The following is a 27,109-nucleotide window of genomic DNA, read 5'->3' as shown; positions in this document are numbered from 1 at the left end:
TATGCTTCTTGTGAGTGCAGCATTGAAATCATATCAATGCTATACTGTATGAATTCTCAATAATAACAGCTGCAGTAGTACCACACCAAGTGGTCATTGGCCAAATCTGGTAGTCTCCACCAGACTCCTTTGGCAGGCTGATAAATAGTAGAAATTGGCCTAAAAACGGGAATATCATTGGCCAGAGGAATAGGCTATGCAGGCAAACTAGAGATTCTATGGCGTCCAACTCTTCTGGCCAGTGATATTCCCTTTTTAGGCCCATTTATACTATTTGTCAGCCTGCAAAAAGAGTCTGGTAGAGACTACGATTCTGACCTTCCTTTATACGATCACCATTGCTGATGGTACATGAATATTCTGACATTATACTGTATATTCTGTGTTGTATACAGAATAATATCTATCCAGTGTTTCTCTTCAGCACATGTAGATGTTCATAGTGGTAGGTTGACCAATCTTGTGTCAGATTCAGAAGCCAGCTTGTTCTTTTCCATTCTGAAATATTGTTAAAATTTCACTGTTTTAGTGTCAGAATTCTTGTGTCGGATACAGAAGCCAGGTTGTTCTTTGCCATAAACTTAAGTTTTGTTAAAATTGCACAGTTTTAGTGTCAGAATTCTGCACATCATGCATATTTTGTATATTGATGTTTCTATTGTGTTGTACATTTCTTGAGATTGGATATTTCTGTATCTGTATAGCCGGTATAACCGCCTTTCGGCGTAACACACCAGCTTTTGCAGTTTACATTTCTGTGTCAAATACAATACATTTAGTCTTTATAAGAGTTCTTTGTTGTAGTATCTTTGGAATATTTTCTCTACAAGTATCTTTCTTTGGGAGGGCCAATATGGAATTAAGCCAGCATTTTACTTCTATAAACTCTTATAGTAGCCCTTGAGCTACAATGTGGGGTTGTCATTTTTTACTCATAACTACAATATATTTGAGACACTGTGTGCTAGATTCCATTGAAAATTTTATGACAAAAACCATGAAACTGGTTTAAAATTCCCACACAATCACTCAGCAGTTTTTCTGTGGCCAAAAGCTTATTTCTTCAGCGCAATGTTTGAAGAAAGACCTTTAAAATCTTTGAATAAATCTATCTGAACATCCAGTAATATGTCTTTTTCAATGTTTTATAATCTTCTTGTAATATCATTTTTTCTTTATGCAATATGATACATGGATTTAACAAAATGATCAGTATTTTTCAAGTACAGTAGCCAGAAACGCTGACATCTGCAGTTTGACATATTGCGACACTAGGTTGGGGAATCAAGCCTCGAATTACTGTTGCCAAAAGCTTCTTTTTTCAGCACAATATTTGAAGAAAGACCTTTAAAATGGTTGAACACCCAATTATATGCCTTTTTCAACTTTTTATAATCTCTTCATATCATTTTTCTTTCTCTATGATATATGGATTACGCGTGTTTGGGAATGATCAGTAATTTTCAAGTACGGTAGTGAGAAACGCTGACATCTACGGTTTGACATATTGCGACACTAGGTTGGGTAAGCAAGCCCCGAATTGCTGACCCTATATGACCTTTAACCCTGAAAACATTGCAGCGGGACCAGTCCGACTTCCTATACCTTCGCCTTGTTTTGTTGATTTTTCCCACCTCTACAGGGCTTTCTCCGCTCTTTGTGGTCAACAGAGAAAGGTAACATTACTCTAAGGATTGCTAGCTCAGTTTCGTGCACGTTGGTACCTTTGCAAAGGCAGAATATTGCAAGTATTTTACTAGTTATGTTGAGCTCGAATTCCCCCATATCACATGATCATGAACTTAATTCTTTCGTCCTTGATCAAACAAACAAAGAGATAAATTTGTATAAATTTTGTTACTTCTCTGTGTATCTAAGGTAAGACTACTAAGAGCAAAATGCACTTAGTAACTTTATAGTTAACCGTGGATATACGTTAGTCAAACATAACTTGATTTTTTAAGCTACCAAAAGAGTCACGTAAAACCGGTTTTCTGACTATAGAACGTCCGTGGTTAGATACAGGGGCCTGATAACAAAACACTGTTGCCGGATTTCTGCTTCACAATACACATTTTGGCGGATCCATATACAATGTACAAGTGCAAATTTTTGCAGTCTCAATCTTAGGCCATAGCAAGTAAATTATATGGATGACATCCTCCACAGACTCCAAATCTAATGCGAGCGGGTCAAAAAAAAGGTGTGCCCCAAAAAACAAGATTCCTATATTTTCAAATTTTGACATCATAAACCCTGTTTAACAGGAAACGATACTTAATATTGTGCTAACTTAACTGCCAACTATCACAACATCCATTTGTCACTGAAACAACTTTGAAAAAGGTTTCAATCATTGTACAAATTAAATGGTTTTGATTCAGTGGGAACATATGAAAGGAATGAAATGCATATCTGCATTAAAATAAAACAATAAATCAGAGCCTTGTCTTGTCTCCTCTCTTCATGTTTATCTGCCATACACGTTCCAGCATGACAAGGCTGCCATTTTGCTCATTTTTGGCATGTTGACCACTGTCAAAGGGCAATAAAATTTCTTTTTTTTTTCCAAAATCAGGCAAAAAACAAACGTAACAGAAACAACATTTTAATTTTTAAATAGTTGCAGGTCTTTAGTGAGAGAATCTTCAGACAGCTGCAGTGATGGCTGTTGGCCACAAGGGGGCATTGTTGCTCCTCTTGGCTGCTGCTCTGTGTGTTGGTCCATCTTCGTCCAAGACAACACAACCTCCACACATCATTCTCATTGTTGCCGATGATTTGGTAAGTAATGTTACATAATGTAAATGAATTTTATTGGATTATCATTTAAGTTCATCTGTGTCAAGGTAGTTACATGTTTAGAGCTAAAACTTGAGATCCAACACAAAAAAGTTCTCTCACAGGAGCTTTCGACCAGTCACTCTGGTCTTCCTCAGTAGACTGACCCAGTGAGGCTTGTCACGTGGCTTCTTTGAAGTGTGACGTCAACACAAGACTATTTCTTGAGAGGGGTGAAGGAGGCTATATACATCATGGCCCTTCACTGAACCGCGACGGGGGCCGACATCGTCTACCAGATACCTGTGACCCAGTGTTGACGTCACACTTCAAAGAAGCTATTATAATAATGTCCCCCATAAAAGTAATGTTCCCTTTATATTATCATTGATGCAGCAAAACTAGTTCCATGTATGTTGTAGAATACAGTATAATGTTAGACGTAGTCCCACATACCATTGTATTTTCTTTCTTCGTACATGTTGTTTGTAACTGCAATTAGCCCTTGGGCATGTATTTGCAATAAACTTTTCATTGATTTCCAGGGTTGGAATGATGTGAGTTTCCATGGTTCGGATCAGATCCCCACGCCTAACCTGGACAGTCTGGCGTATAGCGGTGTGATCCTGGGGAACTACTACGTGTCTCCCATCTGTACACCGACCCGCAGTGCTCTCATGACAGGACGACATCCCATACATACAGGTCTCGCCGAGGAAATGTTCTGTTTCCTGTATATGACTGTCTCTTGTCACGTGATTATCACATCAAGTCACGTGACAAGAGAACTCCAAGACGAGATCTGAATCGGGTTGATGAAGAGACAGAGTACGTCTCGAAAGCTCCCCAGCATAGCTGAACTTTTGTTGTGTGTTTAAGTATAAATAATTTGTCAAAAGTTGTGTTTCCTGTTTCCCAACCGATCATAGAAAAAAACTGCTGACCCTAGCCTTTTTTGTGTGCAGTGGGAAATAAATTTTTAAAGCTAATCAACCTTTTCTAGCTCCATGATCTTACACCTGAGTCATGAAACCTTGTACAATCAGTGTCCTCATGCAATTTTTGCTTTGTTGAAATTTTTACTTTGTTAATACTGTTTTGTATAAGTTGAATCAGTAGAGATTGCCAAAGTCGAAAAGAAGAAAAAAGGAAAAAAGATAATCCCTAACTACCGACCCTAAGTTTTTCAGGACTGAAACAGGAAACACAACATTTATTCCCCTAGGCCTAACGCTTTACCCTATGTAGGTTTGCAGCACGGCGTGATTTCCGGTGCCACCCCCTTCGGCCTGCCACTGAATGAAACGATCCTCCCACAGTACCTGAAACAACTGGGTTATGCCACTCACATGGTGGGGAAGGTAAGCATCCTAGCCGGGGTATCGCAGATGTTTGAACATTGACGGTGTGACCATTGTTTAATTTTATAGGCCTACAGCACTTCGTGATAGTAAGTGCGCAACCCTACGGACTGGCTCTGAATGAGACGATCCTACCACAGTACCTGAAACAACTGGGTTATACCACTCGTATGGTGGGGAAGGTAAGGGTACTTGTGTCTCCCAGCAGATGTGTTGGTTGGGCTTGCATTCTGGCTACTCTGGCTACTCTCCAAGCAGAGGTTTGGGGTTTTTTTGTGTGTTTTTAGCCTTTTTACCGGGGTTTCTTTTTTGCACTGGAATTTTTGTTTCACCCAACCCAATGCAAAAAAAAAATCCAGATAAAAAAAGTTTAAAAACATGCCAAAAATAACCCAAAACCCACACCTCTGCTTGGAGAGTATATTCTGGCCTTTCCTGTTCAACACAATTAACTCTCGCTAAAAGAAATATGTAGAAATGCAGAAAAGACAACGAAAAACCCACAAGACAAGCCCAACTCATATAACTGCTTGGAGGTCGGTGGATTTGGTGCTCTCTCTGCTCTCCTGCCTACATGTAGTTAAAAGCTGGTGGATATAAGCACAGGTAAGCCTAATAGAAGACTTTGGGCTATGGTGGCTTTAACCCCCTACAAACTGTCTCTAAATGAAACAATCCTAATGCAATTAAAGAGGCGGGGTTATACCACTGGCATGGTGGGGAAGGTAAAGCATGCTTGGTGCTCTGTTGCAAAGTCTGAAGCTCCTTTGATGTAATATAAATTTTAACTCACTACTTGCAGTTCTTACTCAAAAACTTTCCTGAGTTTGCATTGGCAAGCTTGTAACTTTTCCTAAAATGCAGCATTGCACTATATTTTGTATGCTCTGTTTCTGATTGGATTTAATTTCATGTCTGTGTACAGTTTAGTTCTTTGTTTTGAGTTAAAACTTTTGGTCCAACACAAAAAAGTTCTCTCACCTAGAGCTTTCGACCAGTCACTCTGGTCTTCCTTAGTAGACTGACCCAGTGAGGCTTGTCATGTGGCTTCTTTGAAGTGTGACGTCAACACTGGCAAGCTTCATTGGGTCAGTCTACATAGGAAGACCAGAGTGACTGATCAAAAGCTCTAGGTGAGAGAACTTTTTGTGTTGGACCAAACGTTTTAACTCTAAACACGTAACTACCAACACAGATGAACTTTCATGATAGTTTGGATCTTGTTTTGACCATATTGCAGTGGCATCTGGGTATGTACGCGTGGGAGTATACCCCGACCTTTCGCGGGTTTGACTCGTATTTTGGCTACTGGACCGGGGCGGAGGGATACATGGATCATATCAACGCGATACACGCTTCGGTAAACAGTCTCGTGTAACCGGGGGCAACCACCTGCAGATGTCATGCCAAAAGCTTGTGGGTCACTCACTCACTGTCCAGTTTAGCATCTGTTGTTCCCCATCTTCCGAGGGTTATACTCAAGCAAAAAAGACAATCTTGCCCCCCAATGTTCTTGGCACGACATTTGCAGGTGTGTTGTTGTTTCATAGCCTCGACCAGACACCGTGGATTGCTGGAAAAGTATCAGAAATTGGCCGAAATAAAGGGATAGTATACCAGAGAAGATCCCAGGCCATAGAAGATCCAATTTGCGACCCACTATTTTTTCAGCGATCCGCGGTACCTGGTAGAGGCTAGTTGTTTCATGCTGTTTACAGAATCTCTGTTGTTTTTCTTGTGTTTCCGCTGACACAGTGGCATCTTGGCCACCACACATGGGAACACACACCGACCTACCGCGGGTTTGACTCCTACTTTGGTTACCTCACCGGGAAGGACAACTATTACGATCACACAGACGATGAAAGTAACAGTAAAGGAGAGGTCAGGACAGTCAGCAACTAGGGCTTTTAAGCCAGCACCTGTTTTTCTGTCAATTACTAGAACTTTGCAGTGTGTGAAGGGGAATGTTTTTAAACCAATCCGCCAACCTTGACAGACAAAATTAACAAAAAATCTTGGGTAAAAGTATGAAAACATCTGAAGGACCACTGACGCTCACTCTCAACACCATGATTTGCCTCTGAAAATGTGGGAAATTGTGTTTTTGAAGGCTTGCTGCAGACCACCCTAGATGGCAAGCAAAATCTGATGATGAACCTGGGCTGACAGAAAAAATTTGAAGCTGGCTAAGAGCCCTGTCAGCAATGTCACTTTCAATCCAGAAGGACACTGTGAATTTGGAACTTCCAGATGACAAAAATCAGTGTGATCTTACAAGTTGTGCTGAAATTAGCTGTCTCACCATAATTCAGTGGAAATTAATGATACTCTTTCAATCAGTTTGAAAAGAATTGTGACATTGCTCAAGATTTATAGTATTTTTCTCTTCTATAATGGAAAGTAACCCCCTGTATCCATGGTTACAGACTGGGTACAAGGGTCTGGACCTGCGGAACGGGACAGAGCCGGTGTGGACGGAAAACGGAACGTACAGTACGGAACTGTTCGCCACAGAGGCTGAGAGGATCATCGCAAACCACGATACTGACAAGGTGAATGTTGTCATGATTGCTATCTGTGTTGGTAGTAAGGCCACACCAATTTAATTTGTTGGTTCTCGGATTTGCTTCTGCATTTTTTTCTGATTTGAAAAGACTTTGGTTTTGAATCAACTAAAAAATACTCATATTTCACCCCCAACAGTCGAACTGTGCTGTGTGGCACGCTTACATAGTTAAGGTTAGGTGTAACAAGTCGTTCGGTGTAATGTAGCTAGCTGCCGCCGCGACGCGTGCCTGCGAAGCTGGTGTGTTACACCAAAAGGCGGTTATACCGGCTATACAGATACAGAAGCTGGTGTGTTACGCCAAAAGGCGGTTATACCGGCTATACAGATACAGAAACTGGTGTGTTACTCCGAAAGGTGGTTATACCGGCTACACAGATACAGATACAGATACATTTTTTTCCTAGGCCATATGTATGTCTGCGTGTATACTATTATAATAATATACATTACTAGTATTCGGTTATTCATGAATTTTTTCCCCATCCCCCCAGCCCCTGTTCCTGTACTTGCCCCATCAAGCGGTGCATTCTGGTAACCCTGACGACCCCCTGCAGGCCCCCCAGAAGTACATTGATAAGTTCCCCCACATCCAGCACCCTGGCAGGAGGACGTTCGCTGGTAGGTGCACACTTTATCTTCAGCCTCTTGCTTTCTTCTTGATCTATCGTAGACTGGAACTCGTTGCCACCAAACACAGTTGGGGCATCATCACTAGAAATCTTTAAACAACTCCTGCAATGGATTGTGCAAGGATTGAGTGTAACAAGTCGTTCTGTGTAATATAGCTAGCTGTCGCCGCGCCGCGTGCCTGTGAAGCCGATGTGTTACACCGAAGGGCAGTTATACCGGCTATACTGATACAGATACAAATCTATTTAGTTCTCTGGAATTTTTCTTAAACCAAGATATGATTATGAACCACCAAATGAATTGTGCAGAACTACATTGTAGATTTTTTATCTAATTTGTCATCTGTATTATTATCATTTATGACATATATTATAATTCTTTTATTATTGTTTTTGTGTTTTTCCTCCAGCCATGGTCTCAGCACTAGATGATGCGGTAGGTAACGTGACCAAAGCTCTGTCTGCCCGCGGGATGTTAGAAAACTCTGTCATCATCTTCACCACCGACAACGGGGGTCCTGCCGCCGGCTTCGACATGAACTACGCCAGCAACTGGCCCCTTAGGGGTGTTAAAAACACACTCTGGGAGGGGGGTGTCCATGGGACGGGTTTTGTCCACAGCCCCCTCATCAAACAACCCAAACGGACGACGCACGAGCTTCTACACGTTTGCGACCTCCTGCCGACGATCTACGCCCTCGCAGGCGGGGATTCGACCCAACTGAAGAATCTGGATGGTTCGAATGTCTGGGAGACGATTTCACGCGGAGAGGAGTCGCCACGCGTGGAAGTGCTGCACAACATCGATCCGAAGCGGAAAACCGCGGCCCTGCGATACCGCGATCACAAAATAATCCTCGGCGAAGCCTACAAGGGTTAGTTTTTTTTATCTTGCATACTTTGACTGTACATATTTTCGCTGCCACAAAGTACAGTAAGGGCATTGTCATTAGATAGCTTTAAACAATGTCTAGAGTTAGATGTTCAAGGGTTAGGTGTAACAAGTCGTTCTGTGTAATGTAGCTAGCTTCCGCCGCGCCACGTGCCTGCGAAGCTGGTGTGTTACGCCCGAAAGGCGGTTATACCGGCTATACAGATACAGATACAGATAAATTGTAGTTGTGGTGTGTTTGAGTGCAATAACTTTGATGAATTTGTTGTGTAATTATGTCTTTTAACCTTTAGTAATATATTGTATAAGTCCATGATAATGTATGTATTACCATGGACCATAATTCAGTCTTAGGACTACAAGTATGACATGTGTGTGAAATGTCAAATAACCATAACGCTACCCCATACAAAGACAGAGATATTCAATATGCTACTATCATGTCCTGTATATGTAGGCCAATTTATACACAATTCGCTGACAAAACGAGAAAATGTAATAAATTTCCTGACACAATATATTACTGTTATAATATTATTATTGTCTCTTCATTGTTATACATTGTTTATGAATTCAAAGTAGACCAGATTTGTAGTGCAGTTAGTAGAACTGTTAGATATTTTTAGCATCACCAACTATGTATGTATGCTAGCATCACCAACTATGTATGTATATTTTTCCTTACCTTGTACCCGCTACATCTGTTGCGCAGTAAAGTTCTTCTTCTTCTATTCATACACAAAGGAGCCTGGGACGGGTGGTATCCACCGGAGGGCGTGACGACCAACCGCAGCGAAGAGACGAATCACGTGCCACGCTGGTCCGGACCGCTGAAAGTCAAGTGCGGCGAAAAGCCCGCCAACGCGTCAACCAACTGCAAGCCTCGGGACTCTCCGTGTGTCTTCAACATTAAGGTACATTTTCAACATGTACAGAAACATTTACTTTGATTTTGTATCAATTTGTAAATTGCATAACTATATTTGATACCATCATGAAAGTTCATCTGTGTTGGTAGTTACATGTTTAGAGTTAAAACTTTTGATCCAACACAAAAAGTTCTCTCACTTAGAGCTTTTAACCAGTCACTCTGGTCTTCCTCAGTAGACTGACCCAGTGAGGCTTGACATGTGGCTTCTTTGAAGCTAAGTGTTGACGTCACACTTCAAAGAAGCCATGTGACAAGCCTCACTGGGTCAGTCTACTGAGGAAGACCAGAGTGACTGGTCGAAAGCTCTAGGTGTGAGAACATTTTGTGTTGGACAAAAAGTTTTAACTCTTAACAATAATAAAATTCATTCATTCATTCACTCATGCAATCATTTATCCATCCATCCATTCATTCATTCATATATCCATCCATCCATTCATTCATTCATTCCTTCCTTCTTTTCTTCAGGAGGATCCTTGCGAGTTTAACAACATCGCAGACTGGAACCCAAAACTGGTCGACTTTCTCATGGGAAGACTCCAGGCCTACAACGCAACGGCGGTTCCCATCAGAAATCAGCCGACCGACCCGCGGGGGAACCCAAAATACCACGGAGGGGTGTGGAGCCCCTGGATCAACCTTACAGACACCAGTCTCTCAACCAACCAGTTACACAACTCATAGATAACAGTAGATTGGCACCTCTTCAGGGCTCGAAATTAATAAATTAAAGGTGGCCACTGACCACTAAAATTTAGGTTGGGACAACTAAAAAGACACTTTGGGACATTTTGGGGACAATAGAAAAATAATCAACATCAGAATAGCACTTCCGGCTGGACTTCAGAACTCCTTTAATAACCATGCCAAGATATGTGAAGATTCCTTAGTTCTGACACATATATCAAAATTTGAATTTATGCAGATGATAAGTTTCTGTGTATTAATAACTTGGTAGATACCAATGCCACACAATACTTCTAGTCAACTCTAGGTCATGGGTTCGAATCCCAGCTCACCAGAGATGTTCTAAACATCAATATGAATGTTGCCAGTAGCCTTAAGTCCTGTGTTCTTGAAAAGAACACTAATAAGGGATAGGGGCAGGCTGCAATGTGCAAAGGTTCAAAATGCAGTATTGGTTGGTTGTGCTCTGAATTAATTTGAATGATATGCAATGCAAATATTACAGTCTATAGTGATTACATGTACTCAAGGACATAAGACCATCTGTATCACTCAGTTGTGGGCGTTGTGTAGTCTGTTTATGAAAGAATAATAGGGTTTGAGTTTAGTGCCCATGAAAATTTGTGTGTGATTTCAAACAAAAATTTTGGGTAGCAGAACGGAAAATCATAGCACAGGGTCACATTTTTCTGCCTAATAATTTTGTACTGCATATTTTAGGGACTTAGATTTCTGATGTTCTGATGATCGACTTTTTCACAGACAGAAAACTCATTCACATAATGTTTTGCCATCTATCTTGCCTTTGTGTTCACATAGTGTCGGCTTGACACTATCTGCAGTAATTTATCTGTGGTAAGATAGACAAACATTGTGCCATAGGCACTGCACTAACCCATAAAGACCTATTCCAGTCTGATGACTGTATATTTTGCATTTACTTTGTATTTGTTTTTCATATTTGATTGTAAAGCTTTTGGTTCACATTAGATGTGGGACTATTCTATGCAACTGTACGTAATATTTTGTTATTTTGTGGCATATTTTGTATTACTTATTATATCTATTGTACTTATTATATCTATTGTATTACGTAGAATTAAAAGTAATGAAGTCATCAGAAATGGCATAAGGCCATAAAACTTTTGTCTGTTATATTTCTTGTCCACATGCATTTCCATACGTTTTGTTCAGTTGCAGAGTTAGGCAAATACCGGCTCCTGCTACCCGACTACTTATCGACAAGAAAGTACACATTTAGTCGTTAGTTTCTCTTGTAAGAATATCTTACCTTTAATGCACGGTCCAAAAAGGCGCGCCAAACAGCTGAAGTTATTGCAGCAAAAGCCATATGCAGCACTGGCAAATATAATTTGGATCGCTAGGGGTCCCCACTGACACGTACGTGCAGATGATCCATACTCCGACACTTCGTTCTCGTATACTAGTACTTAATGTACGTACAAATGTGTTTTTGAGATCAGTTGAACGCTAGCTACAAAACTGGTCACAGTCTTGGAAGAAGTGAATAAAAAACAAGCAGATGTCATGATTGAGTATCGTAACTTAAGCGATTGCCACAGTATAGTACTACCCGTTCTTTTGGAGACTGATACACAATGTACCGAAACAGTCTGGCAGCCAGGCTAACATGTATCTTGATTACTACGTTCTAACTGTCTCTGTGTATCACCTCATTTCACAAGTAAGGTCGCCAAGGAGTTCTTATAACAACAACGTCAAGTTGAACCACGTTTAATGGGATCAATTTAATCTTTAAGAGGTGATCTGTGTGACTTAATCCAACCTTAATCAAACAAATCGACATGAGCGGTCGCGACCAGAAGCGGCCTGGGAGAGTAATTGAGCGTCTGGGTGCACGGAACAGTCTCCGAGATGGCAAGACAATTTCTTTAATTTTCAGGGAGATGTAAGGAGGGGAGATCATAGAAAGTTTCTTAAAGTTGACATCGAAAACTTCTGAGGCACTCTCACAGTAACTGTCTGTAAGCAAGGGTTGGCAGAATAAATCCCCATACTTTTTATAAAAGAAAGTTTTTTTTTAAATATCCAAGTAGATCTTTCAGTGACTGCAATTCATGCAGTATCGAATTGGCAAGACAGTATCGGGCAGAACTTAAAAAAATATGCAATTACAAAAAAGATAAAAACGCCAAAAATACACCAAAATTTGGAGAGTACTTAAAATCACCCTACCGTCGCCATGTCTTAAGTTGAATTGTGTTTCTGAATTATAAAATATATGAAAAGCCTTTTGACGTAATTTTGGCGTCTTGTTTTCTTTTCGGATGTCCCCGTCATTTTAAAACATAGTGACCAAACCCTGTACTAGTGGCTTGCTGAAATCATACTGCCAAAGGCAGTTGAACTGTGTTTATGATTTTTAAGGGAATGAAGAGACACTTGACGTGTTTTTGACGTCTTTTTGCCTTTCCTACTGTCATTTTAAAGCTTTTTTTAGTGACCAAACTTACAGCAGAAATCATACAGTCCGAGGCAGTTGAACTGTGTTTATGATTGTAAGAGAATGAAGAGCCCCTTGACGTGTTTTTGTGCGCAGTTTTGGCGGGACTGAGGGCTCTTGTCTGGGGCAGCAGACGTCTTCAACAGTGTACAAGTCAACATATCAGTTACTCTTATGACAAGGTTACTACTGAGGACATAACACGGGACAGGTCATGGTTAACGATAGTAAAATTACTAGCCTCTACCAGGCTTCAGAAGCGGTTGAAATTTTATTACTTCTTTGATTTTTTTTAATTTTTTTTATTTTTTAAGTTTCAAATTTCAAATGAATCTCTTCAACGACAAATTTGGTTTATCTAGAAATAATGGTAATTCATATTTTAATTTTGTAGTATTGGGGAGGGCCAAAGATAAACCACCAGGTTTCCGGCCCTCCCATGCATGTTTATTTACTTCTCACTTGTTATTAGATTTATTGTATTATTTTTATTTACTTATTGTTATTGTATTAGACCTCCGCCATACAATAGTAGACGGATCGTAGAATTCGGCAAAAAGGAGAGTAAAATTGGCCAAGGGAGTCCGGCCGCGGGGAGGTAGTTTCTTTCCCTCCTAACTGCGGGCCAGTCAAGAGCCTACAAGGCGGCCAAACTCCCCCGGCAAATATTCTCCTATATACAGCCAGTGTAGTTAGTCTGGAAGAGACTAATACAACCGTAGGCTTAACTGATCTCTTTCAGTTTAAGGACAGAACAATTATTACCACCGACACCAACAAAAACAATTTCAGAGTCATTTGGCGGCGGACGCGATCTTTAACAGAGATACGAGCAGTAATCATGTGCAAGGCGCCAATGACAGTTTAGATAACATTTCTCGATATGACACAACAGGAACAACAGAGACGCTGAGGTATCGTCTGAATATGACGTCACGTCGCTACATATCGTCTGAATATGACGTCACCAAGTTGATGCGCGTTGAAGAGTGACCATAAAATAAATCATTTTCTATCAATAAAATATATATCAGTAGTTCGCAGTTCATGTCAGAAAAAGAAGAATTTTTAAATAAGAAAAAAGTCGATATACATATATGCAAGATATAATAGTGTGTTATATTATAATAAATATATGTAGATTCAGCTTCAGTGTAATGATGAAAATGTAAGCACTTATGTATGTAAGTGAAGGTTTGTCCAAATATTTGATAAATATGATTCAAATTGCAGTGCAAAATCCAATGCAGTTTTTATGACTTGGAAACCCGATTTTTTCAAAGTCAATATACTGAGTTGAAAAAACACTGTCCTAATGTATATTGACCCTCATGGAGCAAAATTACCAAAATTCTGACGGAAAATGGTTAGTGGAAGGGCCTTGTGCTGATTTTAGGTACCACCCGGAAAATAAAGGACTCATCTTGGGGCTTGTTTCTGCAGTTTTAAATGCCCAAAGTATGAAATCCTGACTCAAATGTTCTAAATGTGAAGCAGTATGTGTCAATATCACATAGATTGCCTTATTCAGTGAGCATATTTCCAGTTTTGCTGCCCCAAAATTGCATTGGATGCCGTTAACACACACACACACACTCACACACACACACACACACACACACACACACACACACACACACACACACACACACAAAACAATGTCAATGCACTAGGATCTGTAACTCGCCTGAAGCTAGGATCCCAAAGTCTCTATTGGCGGGGATTAAAGCCCGGAACAATTACCGGCTAGTCGGTCCGTTAATGAGATTAGGGACCAGTCAGACGACAGGACGTCCAATTTTCGCGCCGTTGCGGCGGCGACGATGTGATTTTGAAGACCGCATCATCTGGCTAATTGAAGTAATTTTCAGTGGGCCGACGCCCCCCTCCCCATGGAGTATACGTGCTTTTGTCTGCACCTACATGTAGCTATAGCCAACACACTGACATGTATACAATCAGAAAATAGCCATAGAAAAGCTTACCCGTACTGTAGATTCGGGAGCTAAAAGTATCCTGAATAAGGCAATCTGTATGATATTGACACATACTGCTTTACATTAGCACATTTCAATCAGTATGTCATACTTTGGGTATTTAACTGCAGAAATAAGCCCCAAGATGAGTTCTTTATTTTATGGGTGGTACCCTACAAATCAGCCCAGGGCCCTTCCATTAACCATTTTCTGTCAGAATTTTGGGTATTTTTGCTCCATGAGAGTCAATATACATAGTGTGCATTTTTAGCAGCATTTTTTTTCGGCCGGATTTTTTTATTCGCCCATTTTGGGAGGTTTCGGGTGATGTCACCCCATATAATTAAGGAAGTGTCGCCTTACAACACAAAATTGACTCCTACACAGCTACAAGCTATACAGATAAACTGAGATATTTTATATAGACGGCTGACATCCCACTATGGGACCAGACGGCTGGAAATCCTGTTTTACGGGCGGCGACTGCAAAAATGAGATAGTGTTTGTTTTCAAATTTGAGTCCTTATAAAGAGTTTATTACAAACTCTCGCCTGGGGGCTAATTGTTGGTTACAAGTTAATGATAACGAGGGAATGTACTGTGTGGACTTAATTGTGGGAAAACAAGATATAACTTCAGATTCTACAGATGTTAAAAGCTAAAATGCAATTCAGAGTGAAGAAGCAAAATATTCTAGATGAGGAAAACTGTAGCCTCTACCACCGCCGAGGGAGTTGGTCCGCTAGAGAGTACAGTTTGCCGCACCCGAACTGTTCTCTCCAGCAGACCAACTCCTGGCATGTTATCTCTCTATTTGGCCAATTTCTACTCTTTCCAGCCGCCTTCCGAAGGCTGGGAAAGGCTAGGAAAACTGTCTTCTGATGCTTAAATTAATTGCCATTTCTTAGCATATTTTCGTTGTTTCATACTTAAAATAGCCGAAACGATAAATATTAAGCTTCGTAAGGAGTCCTTTATTTTTGGGTACCACCAATAAATAGCTAGAACCATCCAGTGATACGAATTCGCGAGACAAGCAACCGTTTTCTATCAGCGACATCGCATCTCACTTGCCTCACAGATATCAGTATACGGGATAGGGTTGATTCGACTTACAACATTAAAAAATAATGATAATGATAATGATATGAATCTTTATTGCATGTTCTTGCCCAGATGGGCTAAATGCACAAGAGGATATCCAGTATGTAAAACATGAGTATTTCATACTGGTACGCTATATTCTAATGCAAAGTGCTAGGAATCTGTACATTACAATAATGACTTTCAAAAATGACTTTAAAACTCCCTGAAATCACTTTGAGTGCCTTTAAAGTTTGGGTGTCCGAATGTTGAATTGACTGTTACGTTTGTTTTTGTTTTCAAGCAGAAATTTCTGGTCGGTTTGTCTGTCGCCTTCTTTTGAGATTTATGTAGGCGGAAACAGCGGAACATTGAGATACTGGCATTTCACAGACCTTTCTGGACGTCTCTACACTTTTATAGAATAATTGCGCGAACGGCTAGACACAGAGTGAATAAATTTACGGTGTCTACATCAATTCACATTATCGAATGTAGGCTAACACCTGTTTGGTTAAATCTCTTCTTTTGTCTTTTTTTTAAAGCCGAGAGAAAATTTATCTATACAACAGCTGTTTTTCACTGTTTGCTTAACTAAAAGGAAAAACGTAAAGTGGACATGTTTCTTTTTTATAGCTTAGGCCATGTTGATTTGATTATATGGATGACATCCTCTGGGAACCCCAAAACTGACGCGAGCGTGCGAATAAAAAGTTTGGCCAAAAAAAGTTGCTTTTATTATCAAATCTACGTGGTTTTGAAGGTTGAACAAAAGATATAGAGTTTGGCGAATAATCTAGTCTTCAAATTCATTTCTTTATATTTTCGTCTTTTTCGTTTGATTTTGGCATTCTACGACATTGGTATCGTTTTCCAATGTTTTCTATTAACTTACGGCATATATTTGCTCATTTTGCAACTATTTTGTACGATTTACAGTATGGTTGAAAACTTTTTTTTTTTTGAAGCGGCCGAAAATTCATGCGCGCGCGGATGTCATCCATATGGTCAAATCAACCTGGCCTTACCTGAACACCAGCTGTGGTGTGGACATGAGCCGGTGCGCGTATGGCGTGGATTGCAGACGATAGCGGTCCTGCTCACCTCTGTCTGCCGCCACCAGACAATATCGGTCTAGCCTCCGTAGCAGGCTTATAGAACTGGGGGTTTGGTTTGGTGGTCTTCGGCTGTTTTCTGATTAGACCAGTTCTAAAAAAACGGGGGTAATTCAACCAGGCCGGCTATGCTGTCTATATGCAATCAGAAAATAGCACATAAAAGCTCCGGAAGACCCCCAAAACCTCCAGTTTTTGGCATGCTATGGAGGCTAATAGCGGTCCGTGCTCACCTCTGTCTGCCGCCACCAGACAACAGTCCGCCCGACGATTAAACAGCCATTACGCCGATGACGTAACATCTACCTGTGGGAACTGGGAACAAGACTGGAGGATGGAGTTAGGAGGGGGTGGCGGGACATAATGGAACAGCACAACACCGAACATTACATTTATCTAGTACTTTGTTTTATTTTATTTTATTTTATTTCATTTCATTTCATTTCATTTCATTTCATTTCATTTCATTTTATTTTATTTTATTTTATTTTATTTTATTTTAGGAAAAAAGGTAGTTGAAGGTAGTTTTATTCCGTTGGTAATTTTTTTAGTACAAGTTATTCAGTCTGAAATCTAATAGTGGTAAAATGGGCTAACATCCACTCTAGCTCATTTGTTTACCAAAAGACTTCCTTTTATATACCATTCCTGGCTTTAGAAGCGGCTGGAAAGAGTAGAAATTGTCAATTTAGACATATAACATGCCAGGAGAGTTGCTCTGCTAAAGGAGTACAGTTTGCTGCTCCCGGGACTAACTCTCCCGGCATGTTATCTACTTGGAGATAAAAGCATGCTTGACTGCAGCTATATGTATCATGTAGACAGCAAGGTCAACTGAGGACAAAAGAACACCAGAAGTGACTTGAAGAAACTTATTGCCGTAAAAGAACATATTATAAGCTTTCGACGGCTATAAATATTCTTTCTTTGTTGTTTTTCTTTTGGGTTGGTTTGTCATCTTTCGCTTTGCGTTGTTTCGTTCGTTTGTACGTTTGGTTCTTTCTTCGTTTTGATGAAGTCCAGGGCGCTTGTTTAGTGCACTTGCAACCGCGAGACTGCGCCACCTAGCGGCTATAGTGGCAGTGCATCATCGCGCCGAGTGACGTCATCAGGCCGCCCGTAGTCAAAAGGCGCCTCCGATAAAAATGGTCGCCATTACTCCCAATTAGAACATAACATCCGTTTTATAACTATAGAGATAGACTGCCAAAGCTAGCCTCTACCAGGCTTTGGGAGAACTCCCCTGGCATGTCATCTCTCTATTTGGCCGATTTACAGTCGCCTCCCGAAGCCTGGTAGAGGCTATGCCAAAGAGACCGACGAAAATTGATCTCTAAAGAGATGACTGAAAGAAAATCTTGTATATGTAAGCCTTTCCAATACTTTCAACATACGACATATATTCGCTCATTTTGTACGATTTACAGTATGGTCGAAAACTTTTTTTTAAACGGGCAAAAATTCATGCGCGCGCGGGCGTCATCCATATAATCAAATCAACATGGCCTAATCAACCCTACACTCCAACGTCAACCCCCCCTTAGATGCATTACTGAACCGCCCCTTATTCTTAAGACGATATCTCCTTGGGCATTGTTCATCGTCTAATGTTAATCCTGTAGCAATTGCTTCTTGAGTCTCCCCTTAAGAATTCACCACGAAAACAATTCTTCCCGCAACATCAACATTAAATCACATCGCTGATACAAGTGTTTATCTATGGAAATTTATATGTAATATTTATGGCATGTTTGTGGTGTGTTTCTGATGAGGAGAACAGATAAAGTCTCTAATTAGCATTAAGACTTGCAAAAGGAAATTTTCCTCGATGTCAGCATATATATAATTACTTTAAAACCCGTGTCTTTCTTTCCTTTGTTCATGTACTGCTATATTGTGTTAATGGATACACAATGTCTAGATACAAAAAAAAAAATATTTTTTGACATCGGAAATGCAACATGTTTTCCTAGGCATTGGCCTTACTGAGAGTTCAATGCCCTTAGTTCAGTCCCAGAGCGCACCGCGGCACCTCCTATCTCCGTGAGTGGAGACGCGAAGTCGGACACCCTTAATGACATTCTGTAGTCCTGACGTCTTGGGAACAGAGACTTAAAGAACTCCACGTGAGTGAAGACGTCGGTTAGAAACATCAAGAACGCTGTGAAGTTGATAAGGGGCAAGTCGCGGTTATAAGGCCACAGGAAGTAATTTTTATGGATGACATCAGCGCGCGCATTAATGTTCGCCTGATTTTAGAAATTTTGTTGCCCTCTGACGTTGGTCAACATGCCGAAAATGGGCAAAGATGTCTGTTGCCTTGCCGGAACGTGGATGACAGATAAATATGAGGACAGAAGACAAGACAAGGCTCTGATTTATAGGCTAGCTATGTGTGTGTATATATGTGTGTGTGTGTGTGTGTGTGTGTATATATGTGTGTGTGTGTGTGTGTGTGTGTGTGTGTGTGTGTGTGTGTGTGTGTGTGTATGTGTGTGTGTGTGTGTGTGTGTGTGTGTGTGTATGTGTGCACCAGCTCAAACCACTCGGCTAAAAGGTTTACACCCCTCGGCCAGGTGAGGGGGGGGGGGCTAGGGCCAGCCCCTACAGCCTGGTACAGAGACTAGGGCACGCCCCGGGGGAAACAGGCGGGTGATGGAGCACCCTGTCCCGCCGAGGCTCCCGACTCGCCCCGCCGGCCCGCTGACAATCTAATTACGACTTTCTTTATCCGTGAATCGACTGGCGCGCACTCCGGAGTCTCCTGCCCACTTCATCTTTCCCTCCCCATCACAGCACAGGGCCTGACGGATGGACGGCAGGGGGACGGGAGGCTCTGGTAGGGGATATGGAGTCCTGTGTTCCGAGGTGTATGTGTGTGTGTGTGTGTATGTGTGTGTGTGTGTGTATGTGTGTGTGTGTGTGTGTGTGCGTGCGTGTGTATATATATAGGGATGGAGTCCTGTGTTCCGAGGTATATAATAGAGGGATAGAGGGAATCTCGGAGGGCTGAAGAGAGGTCTCCTATTCATATTTCACAAGAACGAATGGTTTTTGTTGTAAGAATGGACTAGAAGTTCCTAAGGTTTGCCTTAAATGTTTCAATAAATAAAAAGCTAGAAAACATTTGCAAAGCATGTTTACCTTCGCATATGATCTGGTGTGTTAATTCTTACTCAAACACATTCATATATATGGTGACAGGAGTCTAAATCACTCCTGCTATAAAATTGTAACATTGTGTAACCCAACATCAGTTACCACGGTGACAGACATCTGGTTCAGGTCATTGACCTTATTGGTTTGGAGAAGAGGAAGAGGAAGAAACTGAGCAAAAACAATATGTTTTTCTTCGTAATTCGTGCACACGATAAGGATTCGCGACTGTAACTTCAGCACCCCCATGCGCGCCCTCCTGAATCCCCCATCACCTTATTGGTTTGGAGAAGAAGAGGAGGAAGAAACTGAGCAAAAACTATGTAAACATAAATCGTGCACACGATAAGGATTCGCGATATTGTAACTTCAGCATCAGCACAACCCCCATGCGCGCCCTCCTGATCCCCCCATCACCGTTGGATGAGAAGGCCCATCCTTCTCGTGCCTCTCCGCGCGACTTGTAAAGGGTTCCCCGGAGATAACTTATGATCTAATTACTTTGGTTTTAATCCTGCAGAAGACTCGGATCCGTCACTGTCGGTATGCAGAAGCGTGACCAGGACTCCGCACTGCGAACTGAGCAGCTAGAATTTGTTACAGTATTAAAGGCCCATTATGTAATTTTTTTTGCGCAGAAAATTCAAATATTCTGAATCTAACAAATCTCGGTTTTATCATCATTTACTACCACTTTTCAACACATTTGCGTCATTACATTACGTTTCTGGCGTATTTTGTTAGCGCAAAAACAGTCCGCTTGATGCGCGCTCAGTTCCCGGTGGCACCGAGTTGATGCCATCGCTGGAACCAAACAACGGTCTTCGGTGAGTTTTTAGGGCTTGGAAACCCGATTTTTCAAAGTCAATATTCTAGTCATTTATCTACACACTGACTTGAAACCACACTATTCCAGTGTATATTGACCCTCATGGAGCAAAAATTCCCAGATTAATCCAATGCGATTTCAGGGCGGCAAAACTGGAAATATTCTGAACTAGAATTCCGAGATCTCATACCTCCATGAAATATGATCTTGATATGTAAATGTAAATTTCTTCTTTAATTGTGGAAATGACCTCTGCATTAACATGATATATGCATCGTGATGTATGTTAACTTTTGATTAACTTACAGATGTCCCAAGTATGACATTCTCATCATTCACCATTACGAAATCATAGAATTTTCGCATTAATTATGCAAATTAGGTCATCATTTGCATAATTAGTATCTGTTGAAGTTCCGCCTGCCATAGGTTACATACATTACATGTAAAACACTGTAATTATAGAATTTCCTCATTAATTATGCAAATAAACTCCTCATTTGCATAATTTGCATTTAATTATGTACATCTCTCTCTCAGCTACCTACACACCAAAATAATGAAAATATGTTGTTCCTGTCTGGACTTATTGGCTTTTAAACATTTCGCCAGAAAGTGCCCTGCAGTTCCAGAACAAGCCGCTAGGGGGCCCAAACTCATGTGACTTCTTTCCAAGCATGAGAGCTACCTTCCATCAAAATTTTATGACCCTAGCATGTCCAGATCGCGAGATATCAAAACCGGAAGTTGCGCTGCAGTACCAAGGGAAGCCACTAGGGGGACCAAAATCTAATCATTTCCAGTTTTCGTCACACCCTACCAACACACCAAGTATGAAACCAATCCATCCAGGCGTTCTTGAGTTATCTTGTTGACCAACAGACGGACAGAAGGACAGACGGACAGACGGACAGATAAACGCAACTGAAAATATAACCTCCATGACACATTTCATGGAGGTAATAAGGCAATCTTATGATGTTGACACATACTGTCCCACATTAGCATATTTCAATCAGTATTTCATACTTCAGGCATTAAAACTGCAGAAACAAGCCCCAAGATGGGTCCTTTATTTTCTGGGTGGTACCCTAAAATCACTGGATGCCTTGAAAGACTTTTTTTAAACGAATCTAATCATCCTGAGATAGACTTATAGACTGATTGAAAAATATTATTTGCTAACTTCTGATTCCTTCCATATACATGTAGTTCTAAAGTACAACCATTCAATAGCCATTGACGAGTTGTGTCTGTATCTGTATAGCCGGTATAAGGTATAACCGCCCTGCGGCGTAACACAGCAGCTTCGCAGGCACGCGGCGCAGCGGCAGCTGGTTACATTACACCGATCGACTTGTTACACCTAACCCTTCTAACTCTAGACATTGTTTAAAGCGGTATTGTGCAGCGAGTTGTGCAGACCAAGTCAAAATGAATAGTTCTAAAATATATACAAACGTCTATTTCTTCCATACAAGAATTTTACCGTCCAAATTCCTTGTTCGAAATCATTTCACAGTGACAGTTTCTTTCCCCCTACGACCAAGCTTTGGAATTTCCTCCCTGACAGGTGTTTCCCACCAACCTACAATCTACAGGCTTTCAAATCAAGCGTCCACCGCCATCTCTTGACATAGCCATGTTTCTCTCATATTTCTAGTTCAATGCCGAGAAGTGGTCGTATAGGCCTTGCATTGAACCACTCCGTTAAAAAAAAGTACAATGATTCAAATATCGTTCTTACTCTTCTGTCGCCGAATCTAATCACAGAGAGATCGGCTGGAGAAGCGGCGAGACATCAGTCCCCTCCTCATGTCATCTCTGTCGCCATCTTACCGGCACAGACGTCGTCGGTCCACCAGACATGCGACAAATTCGGAATCAAACAAATATACAGCAGAAAACGTAATCCAATTATTGTGGGGTTTATCCCGACATCGGCGGGGATGTCTAGCTGATCAGCGGTTACCAAAGTCTGGATCATTCATCAGAGGGAGAAACTTTGGACAAGACAAGAGATGGGAACGGAGTTTCACTTGGTATCCATAATGATTATGGTCACAGCTCACAGCTGATGGTATTTTCGATTTGTGTGCCTAGCTCTATGCCTCTACCAGGCTTCGGGAGGCAGCTGGAAAGAGTAGAAATCCGTCAAATAGAGCGACACACACACACAGGCACGCACGCACACGCACGCACACACACACACACACACACACACACACACACACACACACACACACACACACACACACACACACACACACACACACACACACACACAGTGACATATATATATATATATATATATATACATACATACACTGGACCATGAATTTGTACATTTTTTAATTCCTATGAATGGTTAGTTACTGTTTTTTTATCATCATTGTAATTATCATTATCTATTGTATCCAAGTTTTATTGTTTGTATGTGTTTTGCTTATTTGTGTAATACAGGACCCCTGAAAAGCAGTGCCATCACTGAGTGGGAAACCCTTTTTAAATATGAAGGAAAATAATTATACACACACTTGGCGAAGATGATAATTATTGATTTAATGGGAATAATGATTTTTTTTGTCTTGAGCTTCAAATAGCTGTAAAATGCCTGTCTGTAGACAGTCATGATTTTGTGCGCAGCAAGTAATTGTGATGAGGGAGATAGCCGGCCCGGACTCATCTGCGCTTCGGGTCGGTCCACATCCGAAGGTTTCGATTCCCGGAGGAGAAAGAGCACACGCCACGTGAAGGTCAAGTTCGAACGACTTAATTGCAGCTCCCGGAAGTTGGAAATCTTTCCCAGACATCTGCAGACCGATGAAACTGCTGACTATTGCCCTACTGCCAGGGAAACAAGAGTTCCACGATCTCATACCTCCGAATGACGAAATTATACGCAAAATGTACCCACTATAGTCGGCGAACTCCCCTGGCATAATATTCCCTTCATTTTGGCCAATTTCTGCTATTTTTCCAGCGATCCGCGGTGCCTGGTAGAGGCTATATTTGTTCTATTCTGAAACAGTTGTCAAGACTATGCGTACTTTTTTTCTCCAGCCAATGTCGACGTTTTGGCGATTTGTCTCTGTCTGTTGGAAAGGGGGTGCCGTGGGGTCGTGTGGCGGAGCGGCAGTGCTCGACTCGCGGAACCAAGAGGTCCCGGGTTCGAGTCCTGACATGCCACCGATCTTGTGTCCTTGGGAAAGGCACTACACTACTTTCCTCACTTCGCTCAGGTGAAAATGAGTATTGTATTGTCCCCTGTGTTGGTGGCGGCATTAAAATAAGTTGAAAAAAACTTGAGTGTGCTGTCACCACGTCTTGTGATTATATGTTGGAATATATATAAAAAAGGGGTGGGTGGGTGTCAGAAGCGTCTAGCTCTTCCCCGGACGCCCTGGCCTAATACCCCCTCCCGCCACGGATTTGTCACGTCTTCTACTGGAGTAAACTTTCTCCGATCCTCCGTCTGTCTAAGGCCTGTCTTCTCTTCTTCTTCTCCCCCAGAACCCATCTGTCATAATTACCCTGCTATCTCCTGCCGACTGAGCGCTGGCTGTGCGCGCGCAGTGTGCAGTTAGCCTCCTTCGCAGACTTGTAGGGTGGCATCATTTTAATAGCCCTTTCGTTGGGCTCGTGTGGTGTAGAGGCAACGTGCTCGACTCGAAACCAAGAGGTCCCGGGTTCGAGTCCTGACATGCCACCGATCTTGTGCCCTTTAGTAGGAAAGGCACTTTACACGATTTTCCTGAGTATTGTCTTGTCCTGTATTCGTCCTCTGTCACCATGTCTAGTCATGAAATGTTGGAATAAAAAAAAGTCATTTCAGGAGCCAAGGGGCTGGCCTGTGTGAGGAGCCCTGGAAACAGTCCGGCACCCAGGCTAGTACGGTAGTTACCAGGCCAGAAATTGCAGGAAGTGGCCCATCCCCGACGCCGAGTTGATGAACCGGGGCTCTCCCCCGTCTGGCGTCGGCTCCAAGCCCCTGTAAGCCCCGGCTGTCGTCCGGCATTTCTCCCGATCCATTTGCGAAGTCCGTAATTCAATTAAAGGGCTGCTTGAGGCGGAACCAGCCGACTTCTTGCCTCCTCGTTTAAGCGAGCGGTCATAGCGGTCAACCGACTGGATCTCCTAACTCCTTATTCCGGGTGAGGCACACGTACAGTTTTCGTACGGGTTGAAAGACGTTTCGTATCGAAGGCTTCGACGGAATTAATTTCTTTAACCTCCTGCAACTTTCTATAAATAAAACTGATCCCTTTTTCCAGACGAGAGACGATGTTACCATGTATGTACCGGTCGTATATATACCACCATAGATTGTAAGAAGCGGCTGTCTTTTTGTGTGTTCACAAGAAGTTTAACTTGGGCCCAATATGCATCCCTGAGGAACACATGGATAAGTCTATGATTTATGTTTTGCAAAACAGTCCTCTCCATCTCCCTTTTACTGTTTCGAATTGTATGATGGTTATTCTATGGTGTCAATCTCCCCTAGCAAATTCGTCTTCCTATTTGAAACAGTCTGGCACCCAGGCTACTGCTTGGAGAGTGCCTGTTCTGTTGGCCCTGGAACCGAGGAACTGGCCTGTGTGGACCTTGGAATCAGTCTGGCACCCAGGCTACTGCTTGGATAGTGCCGGTTTTGTCGTTCGGGTCACTGTGTCAGGAGAAGATCCCGATGACCAGATAAGCAGTCCGAAGACAGTTATCTCCTGAAGACAGTAGTATTTTTCCTTATCCCCGCATCTCGGGCGCTCTTCCTGTTCTGTCATCAATCACTGTCACTAAGGAAGATTATCTAGAGAAGGAGTGACTTTCTGTTTCTACTCTCCTAATATTCTTACAGTGATTCCCGGGCAACAGTCGGCATGTGGACTGGCCATGGTGCCCGGGTTTGGTCGTGGGTTCGAACCCCAGCCCGGGACCAGGAGTGTCTTTGGCTCCTAATTCTTACAGAAGCGTCGCAAAGCAGTATGGGTCGGGAGTGAAGTCTACCGTCCAATGCAATTTTAGGGCGGCAGACCATAGAATGTTCGAATTCAGGACAAAAGATACAAAAACCTGAAGTTCTGCTGCAGTACCAACGTCAGCCACTAGGAGGCCCATATTTGACCTTGACCTTTGTCCTCCTACGGCCTACCGGCATACCAAATATCATCACAAACCATAAAGGCGTTCTGACTACAAATGTGCGGAAACACACACATACACACACACAAACACTCTCTCTCACACACACACACACACACACACACACACACACACACACACACACACACACACACACACACACACACACACACACACACACACACACACACACACACACACAGTGACAAGACCGAAAACAATACCTTTATTTTTTATGGAGGTAAAAATGTCTGTACTCCGCGAAAACATGAGAGAAACCCTGAGCCTAACCCTACATCTGCTTTGAGTTGGAGACCCCCATGCCAAGTGAATAACGGATCTCCCCTGCCCCGGGTCGAGGCTGCAGCGGGGGCGTTTTTGTGTGATTTAATTAGACCTAATTGGGACGGCGAGCTGACAGCGAGGCACGGGCCTGGCCTGGCTGGCTCTCTGCTCCATGCAGCTAGCCTCTACCAGGCTTCGGGAGGCGGCTGGAGGAGTGGAAATCGGCCAAATAGAGAGATAGCATGCCAGGGAGTTGGTCCGCTAGAGTCCCTTGGCGTGCTAGCTCTCTATTTGGCCGATTTCTACTCTTTCCAGCCGCCTCCCGAAGCCTGGTAGAGGCTAGGCCCAGAGGAGTTTCCCGGTCATAGAGGGTCCAGTTGGCCTGCACGTGCTAAGCTACTGTCCTTGTTCCGTGGATGAGCGGATTAACTTTTATATATGCCTTTTGATCGTAGCGACTTTCCGTGGCCTCTGTGCAGGCCAACATCATAAACCTTGTTAAACAAGAAAATTTTTATTTTCCCATAATCAGGCGTAAATAAATGCGAAAATAAATGCGCGCTGATGACATCAAAAAAAATTATTTGCTGTGGCCTGACTGGGTTTTGCCTATGTAGTTGCCCTGGGAAAAGCCTGGTAGCGAGGCTACGGAAAGCTCCGTAAGGTTAGCGTGGTAGAAATTGACCAAATAGGGAGAACACTTTGTAAGAGGGGTTATCCGCCATGGTCACTGAAGGCTAGCCTCCTTCGCAGACTTCTGAAGGGGGTCATTATTTTTTTTTTCTTGGAGCGACGCGAGTTATGCCGCGAGGACGGACTTGCCTAGCCTCTACCAGGCTTCGGGAGGCGGCTGGAGAGAGTAGAAATCGGCCAAATAGAGAGATAGCATGCCAAGCTTAGGGAGTTTGGTCCTGGAGAGAACAGTTTACCGCTCCCAAACTAAGTTCAGCTGCCTCCCGAAGCCTGGTAGAGGCTAGGGAAGGCGTTTTCGCCGCATTTCTAAGTCCCTCGGTGGAAAAAAAACCTTCCAGGGGCATAACTCGCTTCGCTCCCCGAAAAAAAATTAACCCGCCACCACCTCAGAAGACTGCGAAGGAGGGTATCATGATAACTGAAGGCAGTGTCAGACAGGACCGTTTCTGGCTTCTCTGTCAAATTATTCCCCTTATTTAGCCAATTTCTACTATT

General features: G+C 42.3%; 1 protein-coding gene across 1 annotated transcript; it reads left to right on the top strand.

The window, feature by feature from the left end:
* The first annotated feature begins 1,583 nt into the window (after positions 1–1,583).
* LOC109468929 (arylsulfatase B-like) lies at positions 1,584–10,588 on the top strand. The gene is made up of 10 exons (XM_019767309.1): positions 1,584–1,676; positions 2,624–2,784; positions 3,327–3,486; positions 4,030–4,142; positions 5,898–6,026; positions 6,572–6,697; positions 7,206–7,332; positions 7,754–8,218; positions 8,980–9,044; positions 9,635–10,588. The coding sequence occupies exons 2-10, from the start codon at positions 2,665–2,667 to the stop codon at positions 9,848–9,850; spliced, it is 1,521 nt and encodes a 506-aa protein (XP_019622868.1). The 5' UTR covers positions 1,584–1,676; positions 2,624–2,664; the 3' UTR covers positions 9,851–10,588.
* Positions 10,589–27,109: the final 16,521 nt, after the last annotated feature.

This window comes from Branchiostoma belcheri, unplaced genomic scaffold (assembly GCF_001625305.1).
Source record: "Branchiostoma belcheri isolate BF01 breed outbred unplaced genomic scaffold, Haploidv18h27 scaffold2, whole genome shotgun sequence".
NCBI classification, from domain to species: Eukaryota; Metazoa; Chordata; class Leptocardii; order Amphioxiformes; family Branchiostomatidae; genus Branchiostoma; species Branchiostoma belcheri.
This window is presented reverse-complemented; position numbering and strand designations above follow the sequence as displayed.

What these genes read in the sequence shown, in the direction of transcription:
- LOC109468929 (XM_019767309.1), top strand. Translation starts at nt 2,665, where the DNA reads ATGGCTGTTGGCCACAAGGGGGCATTGTTGCTCCTCTTGGCTGCTGCT. An exon ending in TGGCAGGAGGACGTTCGCTG is followed by an intron (nt 7,333 to 7,753) that starts GTAGGTGCACAC and finishes TTTTTCCTCCAG; the next exon opens with CCATGGTCTCAGCACTAGAT. An exon ending in CCTCGGCGAAGCCTACAAGG is followed by an intron (nt 8,219 to 8,979) that starts GTTAGTTTTTTT and finishes TCATACACAAAG; the next exon opens with GAGCCTGGGACGGGTGGTAT.